Source organism: Acanthochromis polyacanthus, chromosome 17, assembly GCF_021347895.1.
Source record: "Acanthochromis polyacanthus isolate Apoly-LR-REF ecotype Palm Island chromosome 17, KAUST_Apoly_ChrSc, whole genome shotgun sequence".
Lineage (NCBI taxonomy): Eukaryota > Metazoa > Chordata > Actinopteri > Pomacentridae > Acanthochromis > Acanthochromis polyacanthus.
The window spans coordinates 26,044,911-26,057,407 of NC_067129.1; the positions used below are offsets into that span (position 1 = coordinate 26,044,911).

A 12,497-nucleotide genomic window follows, 5' to 3' on the forward strand; every position below is an offset into this window, starting at 1 on the left:
AATTCAAAAGCTGTGCTCAAAAATCCACATTAGCAATGGTGGATGGAAACAAGCATAAATCAGACTTTCTTTTGTGAATTTTGCTGGAAATGTGGTAAAACATTTGGATGGGTTTCTGACTAACTCCTCTACTTGTACACCCACCATCTGCACCCAGCTAGTGTGTCTTACATAAATGTACCAACTCCGCTACTAGGAAAAACTTGCCTTTCAAATAATGTTTCCTTATAAAAATACCACCAGGAAAACACAGTAGTAGTATATATAAATATATGTAAACAGAGAAGGCAGAGAATGTAGCAATACGAGAGAATCCAGCTTTAAATGGAGCCTTCGTCTTGTCAGAATGACTCAGTCTGATGCCTGAGAGCCTGAAAATGAATGAAAACTTTTTCTTCCTCTTCAGCCTATTCCTTCTATCTGCAGAAATTCTGGGTGTCTGTAGGTACCTTTAGGCTTTTACTGCACGTGTCTACATTTAGTTTTCCTGTTTTTGTTTCAGTCTGTGTGGGATGTCTCATGTTTGACACTGATTATTGACAGTAATAGAAAATGTTATCTTCCGGGACAGATTGTGGGTTACTGCAAACTGGCTCAAATGACAGACGCATCTGAAATAACGACAGGAATCAGGAGAGGAGGAGATGAGTAATGGCGGCATGGAAGGGTGATTCTGTTTCCTGGCAATCAGAATTGGCTTATGAAACTGATTGGATTTTTGCATACAGAGCGTCTGCAGTGTGAGTCCACGTACAATATGCGCTAATATCACTGACACCATACACAGGAGAGACCATATCTGAAGAATGACCATGACAGGATCAATTGTTTATTTAAGAACATATAGCCTTTTTGTGAGAAAGAATGTTTTGTGTTTAGTTTAGTTGCTTCAGTTCTCAGTCTTGGCATCAGCATCGTTAGAAGGATACTGATGATTATTTATGTTGATGAAGCAGCAGTGGTCAGTTTTAAAGTGAATCAGAATGTCAAAATTTTTTGTCAAAATCTTGTCCAAGTGAGTGTTAAAGGACTTAGTGGTACATACTTATGGTCTTTAAGTCATGCATGTGCTGGCTGCATTGTGTAATTACAGTGCGCACAACTTGATAGTGGGAGGAAGCAGCTCCAACAAAGTGAGCTTTTCTAACTTTAAACTGATAACAGATGAAAAACAGGCAAACAACAACACACAGAATAAAAGCTGAGTTTACGGTGTGGCCAAAAGGTTCAGAAAACTCAAAGCAACGAAGGTGAAGAGCGAAACTGATATATAACTATAAATACACAAAGGACTGACTGACTAATGACACGCAGGTTACACACAAAAACCGGTTGGAAAAGCTGAAAGGCAGGAAGTAAAACAACAATGTTCTCCAGAAACAACTTCAGCTAAAACCCCAAACTATGACTGACTGGTAGACATCCAACTGTGATTATGCCCTTTATCACGTTTTATTGGCCAAAGTAAACTTAATTAATAACATATTCATTTAACTCATGTTAAACTGGTGGGAGGAGGAATTAAACCCTCTGAACATGACAGATTTGCTGGTGGGTTTGAAAGGTAGTTATTTTTTTAATCTCCAAAATACACCATTTATTAGAACCAGAAACAATAAAATGTGATGTGAAGTGTCAATGTTTTTTTGTTTGTTTAAACGAAACTAAAATTTAGATTTTTTGTAATTAATGATTCAGCTGGAACCTCACTTTTTGGCTGTACTGGGCTGAACCGCAGGCTGTGTTTCCATGAAGCAGATAGGAGACAAGTATGGACACAAATTAAAAATGTAAATAGTAAAATATCCATGGTATGTAGAGCCACCATTTCTTTTCTGTAATGTTAACGCCTGTGAGTACTTAGAAAAATGTTGCATGTGTCGATCACAGTTTTTTTTCTAATTTTGTACAATAAATAAAGAAATTCTGTGTTTGCGCTAGCCATTCCCCACTTCGCCATAGGCGAAGCCTTCCTCAGGATAGCGAAGCCATTTTTAGCATGTTTAGCCACAGTGGCGAAACTAATTTTGCGGTGACCATACGTCCTCTTTTGCCCGGACATGTCCTCTTTTGAGAGGCTGTCCGGCCTGTCAGGTCGGCGTTTATGAAGTCCTTCAAATGTCCGGGTTTTTGATCTTGCCTAGCTTGAGCGCATCACAGACCAGTGTATTTTTCATTCACATTGAATGGTTCCTTTGGAAACATGCTCTGAGAGGCGGAGTTTGAGCCGAACCCCGGAACGTGCATTCATTCATTCACAAATCAGTACAGAGGCGTTCCACACTCACTCACTCCTCGCAGGCTGACAGGCAGGTAGGCACACTGCGAGAGAACACTCGAACAGAAAGAAAAAGCCGAAACGCAAATGTCATTTCACTGGTGAAATGCGAAAAAAGTACCCCTGTTTTCGTCCGGGTCGTGTCAAATGGGAGGCAGAATGTACAGTCTGCAAAGCTGGGACTTATGTTTCTGTAGCTAATAAGAGAAGGAAAAAGAAGGAAAAAAGGACTGTTGACTTGAGGCATTATTTCTATATTTTTTCATTTGCCATTAGACACATTATTTTGAAGAATGGGCTAACTGAACATTGAAGAATAGGCTACCTCTCTTTTTTCTTTTTGTTTAATATTTTGAGGCATTTCTATTTTTACATAATTGATAATTTGGAGGTTATTTTGAAGAATGGTACTCTACCTCACTTTTCCTAACTAAGGTGTAAGTGTCAGACTTAAGAGAGATGATTATTTCTCTTAAGTATAGCCAGCACCTGAGCACACCTACACACGCACACACACACACACACACGCACACACACACACACACATACACACACACACACACACACTGTTGCCCAATTGATGCTTTTTATTCCGTGAAAGATTCAATGGCCTCAGATAGTCAACTGACCTTTTACAAAACAGAATAACACAGATAGTAGATACACTGGTGCTTAACTTTCATGTTTCATGCTTTGATGTATCTTGTGTTAACACTGCTGAAGGTTGCATTAGCAGTTTAGTTTCTAGTTTAATCAATAACTATTAAAGACTAGAGCATGCCATATTTGTATGTGGCTGATTATATTGTTTAGGAGAATTGCTTTAAATAATAAATATATTATTTATAAAGCAACTGTTTGTGAGTGTTTTGGGCTATTTTTCTGTATATCCAGGTAAAGTGTTCTTTTCTGATGAATTCAGAATATTTGTTTAACTGAGTTTGAAGCACAGAAAGCCCCCTGACCCACGGAAAACCCCTATAAATGGGGGGGAAAAAAAACAGAAAATTTTTCGTGCGCGAGCTGGAAGTGTGTCCTCTTTTCTGAGAAACAGAATATGGTCCCCCTATGCCTAATAAATGTGAACAAAGGGTTAACTTACAACTTTTTCATAATTTGCCGAGCGATAATCAAAGAAAATAACAAACCGCGTCTCCTTTACTAAAGAGCGCTACCGAGTATATGTTGAAATAAACCGAAGCAATATTGAACATAATTTTTGGCCTCAAAATTTACCAGAATGCAGGAAAAGGACTCCATTTTTTCAATGGAGGGGACACCCCTCCCACACCCACCCTGCACCAAGCTGCGCTCATCGCAGCACAGATACTGGAAAAGTGTGGCTAAATCAGAATCAGAATCAGAATCACTTTATTCATCCCCGAAGGGAAATTCAGTTGTCAGGGTTCTTATCTGTTTAATTTTGAATTGAATAACCTGACTGCTGAGGGCAAGAAAGATTTCCTAAATCTTTCGGTCCTGCAGCACAGGGATAGGAGCCGTCCACTGATGTTTTGTTGTTCATTGAGGCAGATGTGAAGTGGATGATCCATGTTTGTCAGAATGGACTCCATCTTGCTCAGTGCCCGTCTCTCCACCTCATCCTCCAATGTGTTCAATCTGATTCCAACCACAGAGACAGCTTTTTTAATCAGTTTGTTCAGACGCCTTGCATCCTTCTGTTTTATGCTGCCTCCCCAGCAGACTGCAGCATAAAACAGGACACTTGCTACCACAGACTGATAAAACATCTGCAGCATCTTACTGCAGATGTCTAGTGATCGAAGTCTTCTGAGGCAAAAAAGTTGGCTCTGGCCCTTTTTGTAGATAAAGTCTACGTTTGTAGACCAGTCCAACTTATTATCAAGGTGGACACCTAAATATTTATATTATGTCACCATCTCGATGTCCACGCCACAAGTGTTCACTGGCTGAAGAGGAGGTTTGGATCTGTGGAAATCTATGATAATTTCCTTCATCTTTGAGGCATTGAGTAGCAGGCAGTTTTTGTGACTCCAGTCACTGAAGGCACTTATCAAATCTCTGTATTCAGCTTCATGTCCATTTCTGATACATGCCACGATAGCAGTGTCATCAGAGTATTTCTGAATGTGGCAGGACTCAGTGCTGTATTTGAAGTTAAATGTATACAGAGTGAACAGGAATGGAGCCAGGACTGTTCCTTGTGGAGCCCCAGTACTACTCATTAATGTCCCAGAAACACAGTTCCCCAGTCTGACAAACTGTGGCCTTCCTGTCAGGTAATCTGTGATCCATGAAACACAGGAAGGATCCACTCCCATGTCTGTGAGCTTGTCTTTGAGGATAGTGGGTTGGATGAAGTTGAATGCATTTGAAAAATGTGGCTAAACAAAATTCTAGTACTTTAGCCACAGTGGCTAGAGACAAACTTTCCCTAGTGCAAGCACAGAAATTTAACTACCATGTTTTAAGATTTATGGCATTCTAAGTGTGTCACATTACACAGAAGACATTTTTAAATTTTCTCTACTTCTAGCAACAGTTGTGCTGTTTCCATTGAGGTGCACTTTGTGAGTTTGACAATTAAAATGGTAAAAACAGTAAAGGTATAATCCTTGTATATATATATATATAATAATATAATAATAATATTTAGCATTTATTTTATATTACATGTACATGTTGGTTTATAGTAAATTCATTTTTGTATAATTATCACTTAACTCATTGAAATATACCTCTTCCATGTGATTGGTTCTGTACATATTGTACAGACAATGACACGAGCTGTGGTCAGTATGGAACCACAGCTTATTTTTGCCCTGGAGCTCAATCCAGGCCTTCTGTCAACACTCAGCAAAGGTTACCTTATTCAACCTTTATACTTTGAGTATAACATTTTGTGATTTTGTGTCTGACCACACATCTTGTTTACTTGCAAAGCTTTGCAGGTCTCCAGATTAGAGTGATGAAGACTTCAGAGAGGGCTCAGTGGTGCAGTGAAAGAACAGTATAATGCCTTAAATCATACTCAAACCATCTTGTCTTCCACCTCCCACAAAATATAGTTGCTACTGATGCACTTTTGGCTGCCTTTGATCAGCACCACACACAACTCACTGTACCTCGTCAGCATAAGACTGATTTTCAGCTGAACTCACAATTCATTTTGATTGTCTGTGCTGTTGTGCTTTGCACAAATAGAGCCATGTTTTGTTTGAAAAGTAAAATACAGTCATCCTCAATTTCAAGTTTGGTAAAATAAATGATGCACCAACACCTACCTACGCAGTCATAATGTAGCTTTTGTAAAGGAAGCTATTTTCTAGAGATCCAAATGTTTGTGCCTCTAGAAAGATATGAGCTTTTCAACAAAAGCTGCAGGAATTCTGATCATTGCTGGACAATTTTTAACTGTCTGATGACTGTGTGCATGTGAGGTGCTTCATTTCCCCACATTAACCACCCTCCCACAAGTCTGTGCACACACAAACACTCAGGCAGCACACCATGGCAACTGTCTACAGGGGAGGTTCTGCTTTCTTTGCCAAACCTGTTTTTTTTTTTTTGCACAGTCATAGTCATGGCGACCGCAATTTTAAAGGAAAGCACTGAGCTGTACATCAGTCACACATCAGTTTGTGGTGTGCAAATAGCAGAAAAAAAAAATGCTCCACCTTATCATGAATTACTAATCAATGAAAACGCATTGACAGTCTTGTTATTTTATTTTCTTTCTTCTTCATTTGCATGGCCAATTCCTTGCAACAAGATGCCATTATTACTTTGAGTTTCTTCTCACTGACACACACACGCACACACACACACACACACATGTTTGTTTATCTATACTGGTGGGGACATACCATTGACTACCATTCATATCTAACCCCTAACCCTAACCCTAACCTTAACCCAGACCAAAACAATGCCTAACCCTAAAGAAACGTTTTTGAACTTTTACTTTTTTCAGTAACAACAACATGGCCAAGAAAACACTGTTTAAACTTGTGGGGACCGAAATGAGGTCACCACAAGTGACATTGTTTTCGGTTTTCCTACAGTTGCGGGGACATTTGGTCCCCACAAGTATAGCCAGCAGCTGAGCACACCTACACACACACACACACACCTACACACACACACACACACACACACACACACACACACACACACACACACACACACACACACACACTGTTGCCCAATTGATGCTTTTTATTCTGTGAAAGATTCAATGTCCTCAGATAGTCAACTGACCTTTTACAAAACAGAATAACACAGATAGTAGATACACTGGTGCTTAACTTTCATGTTTCATGCTTTGATGTATCTTGTGTTAACACTGCTGAAGGTTGCATTAGCAGTTTAGTTTCTAGTTTAATCTTGACAGTGTTTTATGTTATTTAAGGTCAGATATATATATATATTTTACTGCTAGCTATATATGTAGTATGTTTAATTTCAGAGCCGTACATCATAAGAGTAAACTATGAGTCAGTTTTCAATGTTAGCTTATACTTTGTTTGTGTCACATATCCTGTCATGCATGTATCCAAATGTGTGTTGTGTTTTCCTTGCTTTCCCACCCCTCCCTCTCCTCCCATCCCTCCCCCTTGCCCTCCTCTGTCCCTCACAACCCGCCCGGCCAGCAGACAGATGGCTCCCCCCTATATAGAGCCGAGTTCTGCTCGAGGTTTTTTCCCTGTTAAAAGGGTGTTTTTCCTTGCCACTGTCGCCTTTGGGCTTGCTCTGGGGGTCAGGCATACGGGTTCTGTAAAGCTTCTTGAGACAATTTGACTGTAATTGACGCTATATAAATAAAATTGAATTGAACTGAATATAATGACCTTACATGGTCTGCATTAGAATGTTTTGTAGTTTACATCTAAATTCAGCGTTTATTATGTTTTGTTGCTTGCCAACATAACTTATTCTCATTTGGAATATTATTTTCCGCATTTGGTCATCCCCTATGATCTAAATCCCTTTTTACTTTCCCAGGCCATGAAGTTGGTGTCCAAGAAGAAGTTAATGAAGCAGTGTGGTTTCCCACGTAAGTTCTCATTTATTCTGTTGTATTCTAATGAAGAAGAAAGCAGAGAAAAACAGATCAACGTAGTTTTAACTAATAATAACCAATACAACAAAAGAAAATGAAGCAGGTAAGAGTGGAAGAAAAGGAGCCTCCAGGAATTTCTGTATTCCTGGAGGTTCATGCACCATCATCTGTTTTCTAATAATGGCTCTACAAACTGCTGAAAGTGTGCAAAGATGAATGAGCCACACCATCACATGAGACACTCACACAATTCACTGTCGAAGTGGATGTTAACCAGTAATCACAATTACAGATAGCACCATTAAGGAGTGTGAGGTTGGGATGAATGCCTTTTATCTAACAGAATTTGTCAGGTGGAGAAGAACCCTGACATTCAGTATACAGATATGAGACTTTTCAAAGAAGCATAGACAACTAACGGATCTGCAAAGAAGTGTGATCCTCTGTGCTGGTCTGCAGGTGCATTACAGAATTAATTATGTAAAGATGAACATTTTTTTAAAATGTATAACTAGTGACACATTTCTAAACAGTAGTTTCAAAACCCTCCAAAATGACAGACATAAAGGGAGTGTGGGGTGCTGACGTGATTAGCATGCAGCAAAATATAACCAATGTTGTATCAGAATTTTAATTGTGTTATAACAAGACTAAGCATGTGTGTCTGTGTGGTGGTCTGCAGGTCGCCCACCCCCAAGAGGACCAAAAGCAGCCCAGGGGGAGCATCCCAAAATCTTAGGACCCTTGGAAAGGGTCTACCAAGAGATTGCCATCCTTAAGAAACTGGACCATGTCAACATTGTAAAGTTGGTGGAGGTGAGGGCTTCTCTGTCTTTTTGTTGTTGAGGACAAAACGGAAAATGATTGCTGCACTTACATTCAGAGAAAAACCCATGCAGTAGTCCTATTAGACTTAGTGCGATTAGATGTAGTGGTGTATTAATATTGGAAAGTGGTCAGATTGTAGTTGGCCAAACAGCCTCACCAGCGGGGACAGTCTAGATGAATTGAAGAAAAAAGTAGTAAAAACCTAACAAACTGTATATTTTTTACATTAGCATGCAAAAAAACAACATCTTTCCTGAGTGACATTTATACTGCTAAAAATCAGCGTGTTAGAATTGTTATTGTGAGCATGCTGTTAACTGTACTGTAGATTGGGAGGAACTCTTGGAACTTGTAGCTTTTCCGCCTCGCTTTCACATAGTTTTGCTTTATGTCTGTAAATCTGTATACGAACTAAGCCCATGTTGTTCAAAGCAAGGAACTGTATTTCATTACGAATGGATGTAAACTGCACGTCAGCCACAGGAGAGAAGATAATCAGAGGCTAATCAGCTTTTATCTTTCAGTAACATTGTGACAAAACGGATTATTCTGCCACATGTGAAACGAGTTTAGTGAAATATTTTGTTACAAGACGTATGTATCACTACAGTCTGTGTGTTCTCTGTATGTTACATAGCTAGCATGTGCTAAACTAACCTAGCTAGTGTCAACAAGTCGAACACCTGAATTGCCTGTTAGCTCATTGATTATTCCAGCTTCTTGGCACAGTCCAGTCTCTCTGTAATTCACTGCAAAAAATTTACTTTTTTGGAGTACCTGAGGCAAATTCCGGACTGGAAAAGATGTTCTGAAGGAGTTTTGTAAACACATCAGCTTTTTACAGAGCTTCCCATAGTTATGATTAAAGTTCTGGTTGATTTGTTTGTGAACACTGAGCTATGTGGAAATGTGGAGTTTTATTCAAAAAACACTCTGTGCAATGACTGGGCATGTAAGCGGGCATACTGTGTTTAGGTCTGTAATCATTGACTTGGCATTCCCATTAAGTTTTCATAAGCTTAAGCCCTTTTGGCCAACTTGTTAGCTTAACAAGCCAAAAGATATCTAAATAATCACCACAGAAGGCACAGTTAACAGACTTACCCCTAATAAGATAACACCCCAATCTCAATGTGCATCACCCTGTGATATACCTTTACATATTATAGGAACTATTTTATCAGAAATGCCACAGCAAATGAATCCTGCTTTTCACACTTGTTTTTCTATTTTGTTAGTATTTTAAGCTGAATTAAAGTAAGTGATTTCCTGCCCCAGTAAAATGTGTCACATCATATCAGATAGTAGCAGGTGGACATTCACAGCAGGTTTAAAATCCACTTTGCTCCGATTATACTTTATCACTCCATCATCAGATAACTGTCCTTGCTGTGTGTATTTATTTTCAACCAGTTTGTCAGATGAAAAAGGTGTATAAGCCCTGTGCTGCCAGGAAGTGGGTGGGCAAAATGTGATAGGTTGACTCTGCAGCACATTTATCATGCTTATGATGTTTGGAAAAACAAAAGCCCCCACCCTGTAAATGCATTCTTGAAGTTCAAACTGAGTTTGGAAGTTTTAAAGATGGATAGACTTTCAGGATCTGCAGAGGTGGTTGTTTGGAAAGATGATAGGCAATTTTGAAGATGTGACTCAAGGTGCATACCGCTCCCCTGGGATATCACCAGAGTGGTGTTCAGTCATGGCCAGATGGCGAGGGCACCGCCGCCATGCTTGGGAGTTAAGCTTATGCAGTCAGTCAGTAGGAAAGCGGTCTGGCTTGCTTGGGTGAAATGTTTGACAGAAATACAGAGGTTTTTTGTAGCAGAGGAGTACTTGTGCTTGTGTGCTCACAAGCACAAATAGAGAACACAGTCACTCTCACTCTCATAATGGGCATATGTAGGGAATAGGAGAACCTGCCTTTCCATCTCTGTTCATCCATTTAAATGGGCTGTGCTTGGGTCAGGATCACATTCATTAGATGTATCCAACCGATTCCTGTGAAATGGAAGACCAGTCCCTCTAATTATGAATAGACTCTTTGTTTCGTTTTGAAACATTAAAGCCCACGCTGAGTGGAACAGATTAAAACTGATGAAAGTGATATGGTCATTTGTCATAGATGGTTGGGAAGAGACAGTCAAAGTGTCCCCGTTCTCTCCGTGGCATTCAGTTGTTCTGAGAGTAGGCAGTTCCATTAAAATCCCAAGCTCAATTATGTCATTTCCCCAGAAGTCAAGGTCCCCTTTTAATACATCTTAGTCACTGCAATATTCATCAGCTTCAAAGAAAATAACTAAGCTTCTAATGGACTGCTTTTTGTATGCATCAACAGCAATTCATTTACTGTTTCCAACATTTCGTACTATTTCGTACACAAAAACAGAAATACAGGTGGTAATGCAGAAGGAACATTTAAGTGAACTTCGTTGAACTGTGTTAGCAAACATTTACACTGTGACAGTTTCAAGGTCTGTTGAACCTAACGTGTTAGTTATTGTCAATTTACAGGTGATTTCCAGCACTTGTTCCTGTAGCACTGTTTGTCCTTGACAAACATGCCACCATGGGCATTTAAATTCACCAGGTCACTGTATTTAAACAACTTTGCTGTGAGCAGTTTCCTTGCACCTTGAAACAAAGCCTGAGCTGTGCAGTCCAGTGGGAACACCTGTTTTCATGTACCTAGCTGAAGTCGGATTGTCAGCCCTGACAGCTCTTGCTTACTTTATGTCAGTCAGTTTATGTGAATATCATTAAACATTTGTGGAAATATTTCCACTAAGGCTCAGTATTAACTACAAGAATGGACCTTAAGGCTTCATTTATACCAGACTAATATTAAATCATAATATTTTGATATTGCTCCCTACAACTGTGTTTCATTCAACGTATTGACATGAGCAAAAAAGCAAAATCTGATTCAGTGACATTGTGCCTGGATATGGTATTAATAGGCTGTCGCACAATAACTGTAGAGCCTCTTGAAAGACAACAAAATGTTCCTTACTGCTGCTACAATGTATATCACCCATCTCATCATCCCTTGACATTTTACTCTTCCGATGGATTTGAACTTTCTGTCAAAGGATCTTCACACTGTGTAATGATGTGAACCTCAAGAATTTGCAGCCAAAATCCTGTCAGATCTTTCATTTATAAAGAATGAGGCTGAAAGAATTTGCAGGAAAAAAAACTAAAAACTTCAGGACATCGCAGATGTACTCTCTCTCTCTTTTAATTCTCAAAACTTGGCACCTGCATTGCCATCCATCCATTTTCTTCCACTTATGCAGGACCAGGTCGCAGAGGCAGCAGGTGAAGCTGGTCATTCCAGACGTCCCTTCCCCCAGCAATGCTTTCCAGCTCTTCCTGGGGGATCCCAAAGTGTTCCCGGGACAGATGAGATGTACTGTATAATCCCTCCAGCGAGTTCTGGGTTTGCCCCAGGGTCTCCTCCCAGGTGAACTTTTTTGGAAAACCTCCAAAGAGGCATCTGAAGTAGATGTCCAAACCACCAAATCAACTGGCTCCACCACTACCCAGAGCTCATGACCATCCTTGCAGCGTAGTTCCTTCTTTACCATGATGGCACAGTACAACGCCCACATTACTGCTGACGCCACACCAATCCGCCTGTCCATCTCTCGCTCCATTTTCTCATCACTCGTGAACAAGATCCTGAGATACTTGAACTCCTTCACTTTGGGAAGCAACTCCCCTCCAACCCGGAGGGAGCAGTCCACCGGTTTCTGGCAGAGAACCATGGCCTGGGACTTGGAGGTGCTGCATTACTTACAATGCAACCACGGCTACTGTGAAATTGAACAACACATCTGGAGCCACTAGCCTCAAGCAGCAGTTAAGGGTGGGCTACACATTTGGCTGGATATGAGTACACAGAATGCTCCTGTGTTCATCTGCATTCATAATGCTGCCTCTGTTAGGGATGTTGAGCAGGTTTATACTCAGTCTAGATGCAGAGAGTCAGTTGTGTCCAAGCAGTTATTGAACACAAACCAAAATGGACGCCCAGATAGCTCAACTGGGTGAGCAAGCGACCCATGTATGCAGCAGCCTGGGTTTGATTCCAGCTCATAGCCCTTTACTGCATGTCTGCCCTTCATTCTTCTCCCTACTTTCCCGTCTGCCTCTCGACTGTGCCTATCAAATAAAGCCAACAAAAGGCCAAAAAAAGTTTTCAAAAATTTACTTTAAATCTATTTGACAATTACATGTAAATGCAGCTATTTTTTCATATTCCTGCACACAGCTGTGACAAACCAACTACGTTTTTATCACTCTGACAGCTTTGCTTTAGACTCATTTCTATCTTTCATGGTC

The 12,497-nt window shown here is 40.1% G+C and overlaps 1 protein-coding gene across 3 annotated transcripts in view; it reads left to right on the forward strand.

Annotated features, from left to right (window-relative positions):
• Nucleotides 1–12,497, forward strand: part of camkk1a (calcium/calmodulin-dependent protein kinase kinase 1, alpha a) — a 110,597-nt gene that overhangs the window by 55,013 nt on the left and 43,087 nt on the right. For all 3 annotated transcript variants that reach the window (XR_007937263.1, XM_022205988.2, XM_022205989.2), the window contains exons 5-6: nucleotides 7,265–7,316; nucleotides 8,005–8,138. Coding sequence is in view for 2 of the 3 variants with exons in the window: in XM_022205988.2 (XP_022061680.1) it covers nucleotides 7,265–7,316; nucleotides 8,005–8,138 (186 nt within the window). In the remaining variant the exon portion in view is untranslated. The remainder of the gene's footprint in view (nucleotides 1–7,264; nucleotides 7,317–8,004; nucleotides 8,139–12,497) is intronic.